The sequence below is a fragment of the Crotalus tigris genome, unplaced genomic scaffold, assembly GCF_016545835.1.
Source record: "Crotalus tigris isolate CLP2741 ecotype Arizona unplaced genomic scaffold, ASM1654583v1 scf7180000023829.5930981, whole genome shotgun sequence".
Lineage (NCBI taxonomy): Eukaryota > Metazoa > Chordata > Lepidosauria > Squamata > Viperidae > Crotalus > Crotalus tigris.
This window is the reverse complement of record NW_024100213.1, coordinates 1,494,622-1,511,999: the sequence shown is the minus strand read 5'-3', so window position 1 is coordinate 1,511,999 and position 17,378 is coordinate 1,494,622. Positions and strand designations below refer to the sequence as shown.

The window sequence follows — 17,378 nt, the reverse complement described above, 5'->3', positions numbered from 1 at the left end:
GCAAACAAAAGTCATTACTAAAAGCCAACATGGGTTTGTCAAAAACAAATTATGCCAGACAAATCTTATTGCATTATTTGACAAAGTGACAAAATTAGTGGACCAGAGGAATGCTGTGGATATAATTTACTTGGACTTTAGTAAGGCATTTGATAAAATAGACAGCAACCTATTATTAGATAAGATAGAAAATGTGGGTTAGACAGAATCACTACCAGATGGATTTGTAGCTGGCTGACCAGCCATACTCAGTGTGGTCCTCAATGGAACTGCATCTACATGGAAGGAAGTATGCAATGGGGTATCCTAAGGCTCTGTTTTAGGACCACTACTCTTCAACATCTTCATCAGTGATTTGGATGAGAGTACAGATGGGGAACTCATCAAATTTGCAGATGACACCAAGCTGGTAGGAATAGCCAACTTTCCAGAAGATAGGCTTAAGATACAGAAGAATTTTGACAGACTTGAACATTGGGCGCTATCTAACAAAATGAATTCAATGGTGAAAAAAGTACAGTTCTACATTTAGGCAAGAAAAACCAAATGCACAGGTATAGTATAGGTGGTACCTTGCTCAATAGTGGTAACTGTGAAAGGGATCTTGGAATCCTAGTAGACAATCACTTAAATATGAACCAGCCATGTGCTGCAGCTGCCAAAAAAGCCAACACAATGCTAGGCTGCATTAACAGAGGGATAGAATCAAGATCACGTGAAGTGTTAATACCACTTTACAATGCCTTGGTAAGGCCACACTTGGAATACTGCATTCAGTTTTGGTCACCACAATGCAAAAAAGATGTTGAGACTCTAGAACAGGGGTGTCAAACTGCCGGCCTGCAGGCCGGCCATGTCACGACGAAACCGTGCCCACCCCATTGCCGGCAATGGGGAAAAAGCTCTGATACGTCATGCATGTCACGTGACGTCGTGAGTTTGACTTGTCTGCTCTAGAAAGAGTGCAGAGAAGAGCAACAAAGATTATTACGGGACTGGAGGATAAAATATAAGGAATGGTTGCTGGAATTGGGTATGTCTAGTTTAATAAAGAGAACATGATACCAGTGTTCCAATATCTCAGGGGTTGCCACAAAGAACAGGAATCAAGGTATTTTCCAAAGCACCTGAAGGCAGGACAAGAAGCAATGGGTGGAAACTAATCAAAGAGAGAAGCAACCTAGAACAAAGGAGAAACTTCCTGACAGTTAGAACAATTAACCAGTAGAACAACCTGCCTCCAGAAGCTGTGAATGCTCCAACACTGGAAGTTTTTAAGAAGAGACTGGACAGCCATTTGTCTGAAATGGTATAGGGTTTCCTGCCTGAGCAAGGGGTTGGACTAGATGATCTCCAAGGTCCCTTCCAACTATTCCGTTCTGTTCCGTTTCATTTTTAGGTGTCTGGCTGGATTTCTATACTGCTGATTCAGTCGGCCCTTTCTTCTCCTTTGCTGCCAGAGGTGTTTCCTGGTGGTGTTACAGCAGTGGCCTTTCACAGTCATCTTGAGACAATTTTTGCAAGAGTTCCTATGACGTTCTTATTACTTTTCTAAAGATCAGGGGCTGATTTTGGTATTGTCACTTCCTCCTTGTTCTCATCCTCATTAGATCCTCAAGATTTCATAAATAAATAAACAAATCCTACATTTAAAGGAGGTGAGTTGCATATGTGTGCACCTCATAGTTTGACACATCATAGCAACTTCCATCTATACTTTACACAGGTGGAAAGAATTGGGTGACATTCCTCTAAATGTCCTTCCTTTCTGTCCATGGATAATTCTAAAATATTTATAGTCTTGTTGAGTTTTCTACAAGGCTCTATACGATTATCCCCTATGCTACAACCCGAATCATTAACTAACATTTGTTTCCCCTTTTGCTACAAACTCAGAAAATATTTAGGGCTCTTGGGAATGAGGGTGTGCTAAAATCTCTGTAGGGAGTCTCTCTTTCCCTGCTTGGACTATTATGAGAAGAATGCTGGCCTTTCACCTATGTTTTCTACAGTCCTAATTAGAACTGATTGCTCTGCTGGGCTTCCTAATTCTGCATTCAGAATGTTCTACCACCAAATAAGAGACAGTCAGCAAAAGGAAGGAGGTAGAGAAAAGAGCGCAAGAAAAGTACAAGATAGATGCTTTGCAATAATTCTGGGGAAACAGCCATAGGAGTTCTGTATGGCTCCTGACCTTTCTTCATATGCACAAGTAAAGTCACTGAGAACAGTCCATCGAGCTTTAAAGTCTGGAGGAGTCTCTCATAGGTGCTACCGTCACTACTTTTTTACCCTGTTGCTTGTGAATGTGCATGTCACTCCCCAAAGGAGCACTGGCACTGTTACAAGAATGATATAAGCCTATATTTATCCACACCATGCCATTTCTTTGTCAAGACAAATAACTTACGATGCTTCTGCTTTGACTGCAGAAAGGAAGGTAGCAAATTATGGAGTGGAAAGTTTGTGCTGAGTCACAGATTTGAGACAGTGAAATTGCAATGTGCTGTGAAAAATATTAACGGGAAAAGACTGCCCAACATATTCCAATATGTCCTCAATATCCTTGTAATAAAAATGATTTTCCTGCGGAATGTCATCTTAGCCTCTAGGGAAAAGGGTGTTGTAAGCAGTTTTCACCCAACCAGACCTTCTCTACTATTTCTCCTATGTGTCTTCTTGTCAACTCTAAAGCAGGGATTGAAATGAATCTCTTCCCGCCTCTGCTCTCTTTCTGTACAAAAGAAAAAAGATAATAGCAGAGGAACAGCAAGAATGGGTTGGCAAATCATTTGTTTTTAGCACTAATTCTGGGTCAGTTTTTCATCCATCTGGCAGGAAAAGAACAACAGCAGTTTTATCTGATCAGGATAAAATTCTATCTGCAGAGAATAGCTTGAGATACTGGAGCTGGGCCATGGGTGTTCAGTAGACTGAGTGATCACAGGGATGCATTATGACTTCATCATGGGAAAACTACTTTTGTGTCCATATGTCAGGTGGTTTATCTGAGTATGTAGGTTGCAACATTTATGTAATTACATCATAGTGCAGGTATCATTTTGATGTCATCCCAGTTTTCTGAAGATGCTGATGGATCTTACCGAAACATTTGCAAATACTTTCTGGTAGTATCTTGAATAGTAACTAGAGGCATTGTACCACTGAGATATTGTTTGATATTACGTCTGATCCAGTGGTTCTCAATCTTTTTAATGCTGCGACCCCCAACCGGTCGTAAGTCGAGGACTACTCAACCGGTCGTAAGTCGAGGACTACTCGACTGGTGCAGCACCGTTTGCAGAATGGGACTTTTGGCGGGCTCAGCAGGGCAGAGACAGCCTGGACAACTCCTATTGGCTTTTGAAAGCCAATAGAATTAGACTCTATTCAAGAGAGTCTATTCTATTGGCTTTCAAAAGCCAGTAGAGTAAAAGGGAGTAGCACAGCTAAGGACAAGGGGGAAAAAATGGCGGACTGCGTTGTTTGGCGACCCCTGTGAAATGGTCGTTCGACTCCAAATGGGGTCCCGACCCACAGGTTGAGAACCACTGGTCTAATCAAACTTGACAAACATTCTCCACAACATTGCCTAATATTTTCAAAAGCATTCCCAGTGTTGTAGGGCAATGGATACCATAAGCTGATTTTGCTTTTTGTAAAGATACTTTTCCTTCATATGAAATGGACTTTATGTCAGGCAGCTTCATCAAATCCAACTGAAGTCCCCTCACATTGTTTTATTGCACTTATTCTGATTAGATTGACACATTGCTCTACACCTTAGTCTATGGTTTCTCAAATAAGCCAGAATGATTGGATTCACATATTGCACTAACCATAAATTACAATTTGCAACCTATATTATATACTAAGGCAAAATGAAAGAAACCATATTAAAGTTTGATGCAAGATGTGAACCCTGCCATTTTCTCTTTTCTAAACTGTTGCATAACCAAGTTGTCTAGTAACAATGACTGAGTTCACACATAGCCATAACTGGAGGAACAAGTGAGGCAAGTGATATTTGAGCATTAATATGTAACAGTGGGATTTGTATCAATTTTGTGTCACTATTGCTTGCTGCCTATAGCAGTCAACCATAATAAATATTCTGTTCCTAGATTCTGGACAAGAGAAAGAAGAGTGTGGTTATGGATGTTACCACAGAACTCAATTAGTCTTACACGGTGTAGTAAGAGATTAATCTAGTCTCTTCAATCTCAAAATTTGAGAGGAAAAAAATACAGACAGTTCAAGAAAGTCACAAAAAGATGTACTTGGAGCACAGGCAAGATTCAATCTATTCCAGTGGTGACGAACCTATGGCATGGGTGCCAGAGGCGGCACTCGGAGCCCTCTCTGTAGGCACATGTGCCTTGCCTCAGCCTTGCCTCCCCCCGTGACCCCCTCCTCTCCAGCAGCCACCCTGAAGGAGAGTCACCCTCAAACGTGGCCCACACAAAGCAGTGCAGCCAAGGACATGGCAGCCAGGCAGCATAGACAAGACTCTGCCCTCATGCCCCATCATGCAGTTGATGCTGCAGGGCTGCCCGGGCAATCTGTGGCAGGCCCTGGAGGCAGTGAGTGATCCTGTGGGCAGGCGGGGCAGGGGATGGGGGGCAGAGCGGGGGCAGAGCAGGGAGATGGAGTGGGGATGGGGCCATTTTTGGGGCACTCGGTCTCTAAAAGGTTTGCTGTCACTGACCTATTCTATGATATTCTTCCAACCCTTATAATTTAGTGATTCTGGGAAGTTCAGGAGGACAAAGCCAGGTTTATTTCCAGATGGTGGGTACAGGTCAAACAGTTACAGATGCTTTTTTTAGCAGTCTGATTAACTAAGTGTGTGTTATGCTTGTAACAGTATTCAAAATTTTTCTAAAATTTCCAGTTCCTGAGGAGGCCATTTTGGCCAGGAGTCCCAATTCATTGACCAGGATTTCTGCATTTTTCTATTCTCTGATCCTCAGCTTAATGGAGGCAATGGTCTTACATTAAAAAAACTTGTTTTAGGATTAATAACTACAATAGCCAGTAATGTGACTCTGTAGGTGATACAGAATCTCCAGTGCTTTCATCTTCTGATATATTCTTCAAAAATAATTTATCCTGGGTAGCAATGCAAAGTAGTTTTGTTTGGTTTTAACATAGCATATTATGTGACTGTATCCAATTTTTATTTAAGTGGTAAGTTGATTTGATTGGTTATAGGCTATCAAGTCATCTCTGATGGCTAGTGACCACATATATTTTCTCCATAACAATGTATTCTTAATTTGATCTTTCAGATTTTTCTATGGTGCATTTGTCATCTCTGTAACTGAGTCCATCCACTTTGCTGCTGACCATTCCTTCTCTTTCATTCCATCTTTCCCAGAATTAGAACTGGTAAACCATTGTTTAAAAATCTTATGCTTTAATGTGATTTGTAAACTCAGTTTTTGCCTATCTTTTCCTAACAGCAGTATATGTCTGTATGGAAAGGGAGATCCTTGAAAGTGCTTCCAGTAGTTCATCTGAATTCTCCTATGGCAAATAAAGATTATTAGTAAATGGCCATTTTTGAACCCGCTCCCTATTTTAACCAGTTTCAGCTAGGTGGGTGCTTGGATATGCAAAGGGAAGTCTCTTAGTTTTAAGTTGGAGAGAAGAGAAATGGGCTAGCATGGAAAGAAACCATCTTACCCAAGCCTTATTCCTGTCTTCTGGATAAGATGTTTCAACATCATGAAATGCCAAAAAGGCTAGAAAAATGCAAAGCATTTTTGAGTAGATCATATTCATTTACAGAAAGCTATGAGCTCTCAGTGCATTTCATTTCCTTTTCTTTACCAAATGTTATTTTTTACATACTTTCAATTAAACAGGAAAAACTTCTGACAAACTGATAAAAACATAAAGGTTGTTTTCCTTCATACTTTTTAAAGTGTGCGTTCTGGTTTATTCCCCAATTCATGGGGCTACCACATGATGTTGCTATTTTTAATCATCTTTCATCATGCTTTATTTCCTCTTTGTGATTTTTTTCCCCCCACGGAGATAGTTCCACTTAAACAGAAAGATGCAGGAGAAAAATGTAGCTCTGCAGAGGGTGGTGATGGGCAGTTTCTATAGTTCTTTATTCTTATAAAGCACACAGGTAGAGTAGAATTGACCAGTGACCCTTTGCTTACTTCCCCAAACACAAATGTTCTAATGAACATGTGCCTTATACCAATATGTATAAATATATTCATTTAACACTAGAATTATGAGATAATATTTTCTCTGTTCTTTTGTCTTTTTTACCAGAAGAGGTAGACCGGAAAGCATGGGAACAGGGATAGGATTTTCTTATTTTAGTGGACTTTATGCAGGATACCTGTGCTGGTAGCAGACAATCAGCAGATCAGGGGCCTTACAGTGTTTTACTGAGCTGTTTCGCCATTCCACTAGGTCACAAAGTATCTCCTGTAGGGATAGGAAGCTTACACAGGTAGTCTTCAACTTATGACCACATTTGAGGCCAACATTTCTGTGACTAAGCAAAACAGTTGTTAAATGAGCTTTGCCCCATTTTACAAGCTTTCTTGCTGCAGTTGTTAAATGAATCTGGCTTCCCCATTGACTTTGATTGTCAGAAGGTCGCAAAAGCTGATCACATGATCCCAGGACAGTGCAACTGTCATAAATACATCCCCAGTTGCCAAGCATCTGAATTTTGATCACGTGACTACAGGAATGCTGCAGGAGTCGTAAGTATAAAAAATGGTCATAGATCACTTTATTCAGTGCCGTTGTAACTTTGGGCACTAAATGAATGTTTTGTAAATTGAAGACTTCCCGAAAACCGTTTTTACGGTAACTCCCTGAGCCAATAATCGTTAAAAAGTATTCGCAAGTAAACCCTGCTTTTCAGGCTGCTCTTTTGCTCAGCGTAAAGCATTTATGCCTGATGCAGAGGGCTTTATGCAGAGGGCTTTTCAAAGGTGCTGCTCACATAGCATTTCTAGACTCTTGACTATACATCTTATGGCATTCCTTCTGCAGATTTTAATCAACCTCAGGCATTTGATAGATTCCTTGGTTGAGCTCTCCCTTGCCCTCAGCTAGTCCAGCTCCTGACATGACTCCAGTCTTAAGCCTCCTGACTTGATCCATCTGACAGGTGGTTCCTTCAGACAGACCTCCTTTTTGGCTCCACAGCCGGACTATTATTTCATTGGGAATTTTGTTCTTTGCTCTCTTACTATTTCCTTGCTTGGGAGATACCCTTGCATCTGCCATCCTCTTACAACAGGGCTCCCCCCCCCCTCACAGCTGTTAGCCTGAGGAACAAACCTCCCTTTCTTTGATATCCACCCTGGGTAAACGACACGCTACAGTCCTTCTGCTGTAATCTTCTTGCCCCCATTGGTGGAATTTTGATTTCCTCTCTATTCCCCAATTCTTATTTTGCAGAGGGAACTGACCTTGCCTGCACCCACTTTCCCAGCTGAATTCTGTGAGCCATTTCCACAATTACAAAAGCAGTAATAAAGTTTCCTTGTCAGAATCTTGCTGTGACTTCTAAATAGATGAAAGACAGTTAAGTCACATATGTATTCCTTTCCCATAGCATCCTTTGTGAGGAGTTTTATGCTGTGTGGCTAAATTGTTAATATCAGATTCCATTCCTGACATACAAAACACCATTTTGGGATAGTCCAATTAGATACAAGCATTTATATTTTGTTTTACTTAATCTTATCTGGCTCATGCTCCAATTAAGACTCAAAGACTTTTGCTTTTTCCAAAATCAAAGTTTCACAATTGTACATAGTTTTCTCTGATTCTTTCCACACCTCTTGTAATACCTAGAGATAAATCTATATTTGAATTAAACTCTAGATTGAAACCTGTGCTGAAAGTATACAGTATACAATTATTCCCTTTTGTATTTTCATTAGTGTAATTTTATCTTAGCAAGATACAGTAGTAGTCTGCTTGGTAAATAGGATCATCTTAAGGAGTTTAAACTAGGTAGACAGTTCAGTATTAAATGAGGGTAAATAAACTACTGAGACCTGATCTCCTGCACTAATGGGATTAGTTTTCCTGCAGGCCAAGCTCATCACAAGCGTCTGGGGTTTAATTCAACTTTAGACCTTTCCATAAGGCATGCATAGAGAATAAAGAAGGAGTGACAAATAGATCTGAAGCGGTCCCTGGGGATCTGTTTAAATGTAAACAAAGGTTCTTGAGATCAAGTCTGCAATTTGTTCCTTCATGTAATCAGGTTTCTAAAGTAAGTTTTGAGCAAGATATGCTAATAATCATAATATAATAATTAATAGAATAAAACAGTAAAAACTTTTCTAAACTTACAGCCAGAAGATTCATAAGCTTCTCCTACTACTTTTTGACCTAGAGTTGTACTTCTCAATATGTTGTCAAGAAGTCAACTTTATCACACTTAACAGAACTATGTTAGGAGTAAAATATATTCAGTGCTTCATTGAAAATAGAACTATGTCTAATCTGATATAAATCAGATCTGATTAGAATAGAAAATAAAGAATTACTGTTTTTCATTCAGTTCAATACAACTATTCATACTTCTTCATTCTGTAAAGGTACAGATTGTTAAAACTGAATTCTGCTGCTAGCTTCCTAGGAACTTAGATTGGAATTAATATTTAATTGCTGGTTTATTACACTTACTATATATATTCCACCACCACAACTCTTGGTGGTTTGTATTTAAAATGGTAATACTTTAAGAAGAATGGAAAGACTGATAATTCCTCCAAGTATGTTATTTACCATATAAATATATGCATCAAGGGTCTGTGCTCTGTTCTATGTTTGCACTTGGCAACTTTTTTCTTATTGTGCATAACATGACCGGTAATAGAATTTAATTTTTGTGCTTCTGTTCTGCATAACAATGACTCATGTTTGCATCTTATGAAACTATCCAATAGAACTGAGCAATAGTGAACCAATGTATGTGTCTTCATGAGATGGCAGCTGCCAGAAGATCTAAACCAAGCAAGGCCATTCCTGGTTAGGATTTGCATAGGATACCCCCAGAGAACCCAAGGTTGTAGGCTGGCTCTGGAAATTGAAAAAACATTTGGGAAGACAGTAATAGCCAGTACTGTTGTACAACTGTCAAGAAAAATATGTAGATGTTTCTGTGGTGTCCCCTAAGACCTGACCTTAACCTGTGTCTTCCAGACTAGGTTAAATTATAAAATCAGTACTAGAATAATATAAACAAGTAGCTCTGGGGATTGCCCTTCCCATGGCTCAAGTCCAATTATATGGGGATTGTGTAGTTACTTATGGCTGCTTGGGTCCACTGCACTCCATTCTTACTTGGAGGTCATTGGAAATGGATGCTGGTGTTACTGAATTTGAAAATCAAAGGATCCTAGCATCGTAACCGTTTGCCCTTCCATTACTCAGGCAGATAGGATTAGTCTCTTTGGTTATAGCCAGTATGTTTATGAGCTTGAATGTGTGTTTATAATCCTAGCCCAATGTTTTTATTCCTTGCTTCCACGGTTTTCTGGATGCTGCTATACTGAGGTGCTAATAATAGCAGAGTGACAGCTGCTATGTGAGGATAAAAACAATCCTAGACACACAGTTCTGCCACCCCCTTTTCTTTTTGTAGCTTCCTTGTAGACCAAACAAGAAGAGCATTGAAGGAAGATATAATCTGACCTGCAAAGATGTTTTCTATAAATCAAGCATATTTGGAAATGTTTTGATCTGAGTGCCTGACGGACTTAGCGATGTACAAATAACACTTGATGAAGTGTGCTATCCCCTGGGTTGCCCAGAGATGTCTTGGTCGGCTGCTTTATTCTGCAATGATTTTTATTTCTGTCTCTGTCATAACTTCTGCTTTCGCAAGCCTTTGCCTTTGTCTAAGCTATTCTCCTGTTTTATTGTTTTATTGTTCTATTGTTTTATTGATCTAAGATGAGATACATGATTGGAGTGGGAGGAGGAGAAGCAGAACCTAGAACAATAAAGGTTTACAAAAATAATATTGAGTCAGTTGTGGAAACTCTCTTCCAAATAAACATTAGATAAATGAATGTTTTCTTACTATTCAGGTGTCCAGAATTACTGGACACCTGCTTCTTTTATTGATTCTTCTTCTGTTTTCATACTGACTACATATACAATTAAATCTAGTCCAAATATTTTTACCTTTGGTAAAAAAAAATTTTTTAAAGAATTTTTTCAGCAAAAAGAAATATAGTGGTTTTAAGATATTGGACAACAATACTGTGTCTAATGAGTCAGGCTGTAATTCCTAGTGTTGCATAGTATACACACCATCTATTATCTATCTGACTCGGCCAACAAAGGAAGTTATATGTATTCTTTATCTATAGAAACTTGGCCTTTCAAGTCAAGGAAAATGCTTTCAAGGCTCTTTTACAGTGAATTACCATCCTAAATTAATGAAAGGTTTGTCTGTAGAATATTTGGAAATAGTAATGAATGGTGGACTGTTAACCAACAGTGTAATAACTGAGGATTATCGTGGAAAAAATGGTTTTTAGAAGTTGCACTGATATGGTTGGCATCCTTCAGTCTCGAGAGACTATGGTATCGTGCTCTGAAAAGAGGTCCTAAGGCAGCATCTGGTGTGGCTAAAAAGGCCAATTCAAGAATGGCAGTCTCTTCCACACTGAAGGCAGAAACAATCTGTCCCCTGTCCAGCCCCCAGATTTTGCTGGTTCTGGGACTGCCTCTTTACCTCAGCCTGCCGCACAAGTGTCTCTGATATAGTGCACTGATATAGTGACTAAACTTCCCTATCAACATAGGAAAACTTTAGTCTCAGAAAAAATATCTAGACTTACAAGAATGAATCGTTGAAATTAAGTCTACAGTGATATGACCCTTTTAAGAAGCAACGTGACGTGGTTACATCCATGCATACAGCAGAAACTCTTGCAACTATGGGTAACCTTTAATATTTCTTTGAAGCCTTTTGAGGGCAGATGGACATTTCAGTGTACACATATAGAGGGTTGTCTGGGTTTGTGCATTGTTTGAAGCTCTTCAAATTGATTCCATGGTAGCAATATATTATGTTTCTTGATCACAAATACAATACACTTTTTCCACTTGAAAATGACCTTTTCCCAGATAGCATATCCATCATCGTTATTGTGCATTTACCTTGAGAACATAGCAATATAAAAATAATTTTAAAAAAGCTTTCCACAGCCTGACATTTTATAGCTTCTACATATGAGACTGTTTTTGAGACCCTACTATATTTTTTTCTTTCTTTCTAGATTCACACAAGCTTTGATGTGGTTCTTTTTTTTTACAGGTTGCCTGTGCATTTGCCTAGCTATGTCAGAAGATTCTGGTACCGAAGGCCTGAGCTCCACTTCTTTAGTAGACTTCATAACAATGTCCCACTTTAAGTCTCTGGATTCCAGTGAACAGACCAACTTAGAATTATCGGCATCTGATTTTGGTCCTGGTGCCCTGCAAGTCTCACCTGGTTCAGGATTTTTCAGTGAGGAAAAGGAAGACTCCAAGGTCCTCCAGTCTCAGTATTTATGGGAAGAAGGTGGAGATAGCAATGATTCCAGTGTGTATGTGGGGCCAGCAGCAGGTAACAATCTTCCGACTATTTTCTTCTACGTTTTGTTAGACTTTTTTGTTAAAAAAAAAAGTGGGCCTTGGGTTTTTCAAACAGTTTTTCCAAATCATGTGTTATTAGAGGGAAATTAATTTAGGTGGGAAGTTTTTAGCCTTATCATTGTGGTGCATAAGATTATGGTATTGAAATAATAGGATGGTAACAGTAATGGTATTGGAAGCCTCTGAGTTGCATTCCCCAACGTTCTCTTAGAAAGAATCATCCCACATGCTAACCAAATCTGTTTCAGTGCCGTTTTCAGGTCTAAAAACTGATGGAAATGAATCTAAACCTCCATTTCATTTAAGAATGCTTGGGGTTGATCGGTTTTGAAGTGGGACACTATCTAGGAAAATTATTTTAGGAACTGTTCTGCAATTATTATGTAAATCTCCCTGGGTGTAATTATGGCTTTCTCAGGACTGGTCTCATTATGAAATACTTTACTAGGCTTGGGAGCATTCCTTCTTCTAAAGAGGAATTTATAATTAAATCCAGCTGACCTTACTTGTTGTAATAGACCCTTAGGAGCAAGTGTTGAACACTTGACACAATGAGAAAGATGAACTGTGGGTTTTTTCTCCATTGTCAGCCTTGAATTGGCTTGGTAATGAATTCTTGCTAGTATTAAATTACCTCCATCTGTTTTTTAGTCATCAGCCATCTTTCTTCAGTGGTCTCAATTTGAATAATTATCAGAAAGTCGAATGTTCTCTGCAAAGCAGGCAGTGATGGACAAGAGCCATCATGTTGGCCCTTTCTGCATTTAAAATGATCTGTATTTCTATTGGACTGTCCTCCCCAAGACTATTTGACAACCCTTTCAATAGTTCCTGTCTTTCCTCCATAGAGAAAAATCATTTATGCAAGTTTAAATCAAACTAAAGCGCAAAAAAACCAAAAAGTGTAGGCAACTATTCATGTCAGGCTGGTTAGAAGCTAGGAAAGATCTATGTTTGTCCTGTGAAATCCTAAGCTTTTTTAACCAGGCCAGTTTTGGTCTGTGTGTTGAAGTCTCCCAGAACCAGCACTTAGGGATTTTTAGATATAGAGTGTTGCCATCAGTTCAGGTAGGAAGACTTACAAATTGAGCAAGACACTTGTAGAATCCCAAACAAGTTGTCCCGAGTGCTTACTAGGGGCTACAAGTGGAGAGAAAATGAATTCCTGTAGACTTCAACATTTCTCTCTCTCCAGCCTCTTGATGTGTCTCAATGCCAAATTGAGCATATCTCATTTTCAGTCCATACTAATAGATATGACAAAGTTATCTGCATGGAGAAAGGTAAATCAACTTATAGTGTGCAACCCATTTTTTGGAAAAAAGAATGCTTTGGGGGGGGGGGGAATTGCAACCAGAAAACAAATTTTAAAAACCTTTGATAAAAAGAAGACAAGATATAACCACAGTGTCAGGATGATGCCTTGTAGGAAATGAATGCATGAATGAAAAATAGCAGTTGTATATCAATTGCCAAGCAATATAAATAATCTTAATGAGGAAAGAATTTGGGCACTAGAGGTTTTGAAAGAACATGGGATAACTTTGTTTCATCAGTCCATCTACTCCAGCATTTGTTATTCACAATGTCCAACTAGATTATTCTGTTCATAAGCAGGAGCTGGAGATGTAATTCTTTTCCACCACCGTGCCCCTGGATGCTACTCCCAACTCAGAGGTAACAATGCATTCTCAGAATTAATGGCCCTTGACAGACCTCTCCTTTATCAATTCATTTAATCCTCTTTTAAAGCCATCATCATATTTTTGACAATAAATTGCACACATTAATGATGAAAGCTTTCACTGAGGACAAAAGAGTTGCATTAAAGAAAGTAAAACTGTGGAAGCTATTTCATTGTCACTGATATTTGAAGGGAGAGGCATTGTTGTCTTTGCATTAATTAAATTAAGTGGGCATTTATAACTTTTCTCAAAGCAAATTCACTCTATTCACTTACCTTGAGTTGAGCATAGTCCCGAGTGTAAATTCTTAGACAAAATTTCTCTTCTTGAATGAGCAAGCAGCCTTTAAGACACCCTAAAATATTTTTTTTAAAAAACAAAGTAGTATATTCAAATTTTGTCCACCAATATTTACTGTACATGACATACATACTGTCTGTGCTTTGGAAAGCAAATTCTTATGTATCCAGTGGATTCTTAAATGCTTCTTTAAAGACTACAAGATTACATCTTCAGTTAATTTAATTAGTAATCTCATTTAATCTGTTGATTAAACAAAATAAAATAACTAGGATTAATTAATTGATATTAAGTAGAATATAATTTAGTTATTTATTTATAATGATGATCTTGAGAAGTAATCTTTTTTCATTCACAGAAATAATCATTTGTATCAATATTCTTCTAACTATATTATTAAATACATATTTCCTTATAATCAGACTCCAGGGTAAATGAAGTTCAGTTACATTTCTTTATTTATAGCATTATGTTCCAAAGATAGCTGCAGATAATATTTGCTTTGTTTTTGCCTGATTTTCCCTTTTGGTTTTAATGTGTTTATGTAAAAGTAATCAGTAGCATGGGATGCAGGGTACTTTAAGACTAGAATATTCTTCTTTCAAAAAGATTCTTCACTGAAATCCTCCAGTGAGGAAGGGGGCTTAGAAAACTAAAGTCAAGATGGTTGCCCCAGTGGTAACATAATTGAACCTATAGGACAGAAACACAGTGCCTTTTTTTATGTGTGTTGCATGTAAAAAGGAAGCTTTTTACATGCAACGCACATAAAAAAGGCACTGTGTTTCTGTCCTATAGTTCAACCATCCTTTTAATTTTTCTGCTCCTCCGCCAGATATCTCTGCTGTTTCTCAATATAATTTGTAATCTCTATTGCAAGAATATAGGAAACAATAAGCTATGAATTTTAGCTTAATAATGGAAAATGTGAACGATGCTATGCAGGTGTGGCTTCTCCATTTCCTCCCACTTATCTTTCCCTTTACCTGAGCAGAGAAAAGAGCCTAGGTGGGTGAGTTTAAACTGATGTCAAACATGAGGTGATATATAGGCTATAGAAATTGAATGAATGAATAAAACAAATACATACATACATACATGCATGCATACATAAATACACACATACATACACACATACATACATACATACACATACATACATACATACATACATACATACATACATACATACATACATACCAGTTTCATAGCCACCATTAAGCATTAGCTGCCAGGCTTCCCACCTGAATTATGCAACAAATTACAAATCTCTGGATACTTAATATTAATTCAGCTCTTGTTTATATTTGGCAGAGAATATCTGAATATGACTTGGCAAGTTTAGGACTTTTATTGCAAGAAGAATGGAACTATAAAAAAGAGTTGACAGTCTGCTGCAGTGCAAAGCAGTCAGTCTTTATATATCTATGCTCCAATGTTTAAACTCTTAAATTTCCTTCTCCTACTTTTCCATGTTAAAGGATACTTCGCCTTAGGTAGTGCTGGTCCTTCATAGACTAGAAGTCACTAGAAGTCCTACTTCACAAGCTTTCGCCCTTAGACAAGAGCTGAAGCTGCAATATGATCCTAGCTTGTTTATATGCCTGAATCTTGTTATGCTTTCAGGCTACATTATCTTTGTTTATTTTATGAGTTTGCACAAAGAACAAAATTGTAGTAAAATGGCTGCTTTTATAAACATACGATTCATTCATATTGTTGGTCAAAAGCCAAAATGTTAGTTTAATGTGATGATTTAATTGTGATCTATGATGTTAAACAGGCACGTTTGAGGTGCCCATTGAGTCAATTGGACAGGGGTCAGCATGTCCAAGGTTTCCTTACAATTTATCAGATTATCCTGCCCAATCTTGATCTGGTTTTAGGCCAGATAAGATGAGAAGGTGACCTCCTGTCTTGCTGTTCTCCCTGCTGCCTTCCTTGCTTTCATTTCATCTTACTGGCAGTTGGTACCTGTCCAGCCTGGTTCTAGTCTGGCACTAGAGAGTGATATCTATTCAAATGAAAGCATTATATCTATGAAGATTTCAGTCTGGAAGGGTTGAATCCCCACAACTGAACCCAAAATTTATGTTGCTAAGTGAGACAGTTGTTAAGTGAATTTTACCCCATTTTATGACCTTCCTGGCCAAAGTTGTTAAGTGAATCACTGCAGTTGTTAAGTTAGTAACACGGTGGTTAAGTGAATCTGGCTTCCCCATTGACTTTGCTTGTCAGAAGGTTGCTAAAGGTGATCACATTACCTTGGGACACAGCAACGGTCATAAATATGAACCAGTTGCCAAGCATCCAATTTTTGATCACATGACTTATGGGGATGCTGCAATGGCATAAGTGTGAAAAATAGCCATAAGTCACTTTTTCGGTGTCATTGTAACTTTGAATGGTCACTACGTGAATTGTTGCAAGTTGAAGACCATCTGTATATAGGAATCACACTGGGGTGGGTGGGAGGTAAAAATGTGCAGACTGTACAACCATCATCTTCCCTAAAAAAGTTTTTAATGTATTGTAGATATGCATGTTTGATACCTCTAAATGTTCTGTGCCTGTTTTTCCTTTGATGAACTCAGCTATCTGCTTCCTGTTAGAAATATAAGCTGCTGCATATACTACATGCCTCTGTTGACTTTAGAAATAGTTAATACAAAATTATAGCACTGTGGCACAGCTGTATGTTTAGTAGTTGTGTCACACCCTCACTCTTGTCTAGGTTTACACATCCCATTAAAGTACAGGCAAGCAACCTAGTGGTCTCCAATTGTTTAGACTAACATTCCTACAGTCTCTTTCCATTGACCACTCTAAAGAGACAAGGGACGTTAAAATCCAACATAAATGACTAGATGCATAAAGTGAACAAAATAAAATGATTTGTTTGTCTGATGACTTTAAGAACCTAAACATCATTTAAAACCCAGGACAGTAAAGTAAACTGAACTCACCATAATTAAGGCATAGTATGACCCTAACTGTCTCCATTGAAAGCACCTTGGGCAAAAGTAGATGGATGCAGAAATAAACATTAAACAACCAGCTTGATTAGACACTTTCTAATGGAAGAAAAGGAGCGTTCTTTGATCTCAGGTAGCCAAAGGAGCCATCATTAAAATGGAACAAATATTTTCTTAATAGTTTTCATTTAGAAATCCATGGGGAGGAGAAAGGATATATTGGTGTTTTGAGAAACCAACAGTCTGTAATTTGTTCATCTGTGACAGCATAAATTAAACAGAAAATTACACATGAAATTGATCAGATGAGGGGGAAAGGAAGTATGTTGCTTTTTAGACTTACTCATAAACTTTCAAACCATGATTTGGAATTGGAGAAATAACTCTTATCTGTCTGAGTTAACTCTATTTCTCAGTGACATTTCACTTTCTTAATTAATGCACCTTATTGAATTATTCAATAGATTTCTTTTTAAAAATTTATTAGAAACCCGCTGCTTATCATCTTACAGTGAATGAAAAGTGGTTCTAAATGAGAAATTTCAACTGGGCTTTTGTAAGCACATAACTTCTGTGCTATTATTACAGTAATCAATTCATGACTTTCAGCACACCAAACATATGAATAGCTTTTTATTGCCCTGGAAGGGGTTGGATGAAAAATAATTAGATTATTTAACAAAAAATGTTTTTGTGTGTGTGTGTGTGTTAACTCAAGACATAAACTAATATTCTATTTAGGTCAATAAAGTTTAAGTAGTGGTTT

General features: G+C 38.1%; 1 protein-coding gene across 1 annotated transcript in view; it reads left to right on the top strand.

Moving 5' to 3' along the window:
- The window catches only part of PODXL2 (podocalyxin like 2), a 52,412-nt gene that overhangs the window by 10,309 nt on the left and 24,725 nt on the right, over positions 1-17,378 (top strand). The window contains exon 2 of the mRNA XM_039321888.1: positions 11,333-11,623. Coding sequence (XP_039177822.1) covers positions 11,333-11,623 — 291 coding nt within the window. The remainder of the gene's footprint in view (positions 1-11,332; positions 11,624-17,378) is intronic.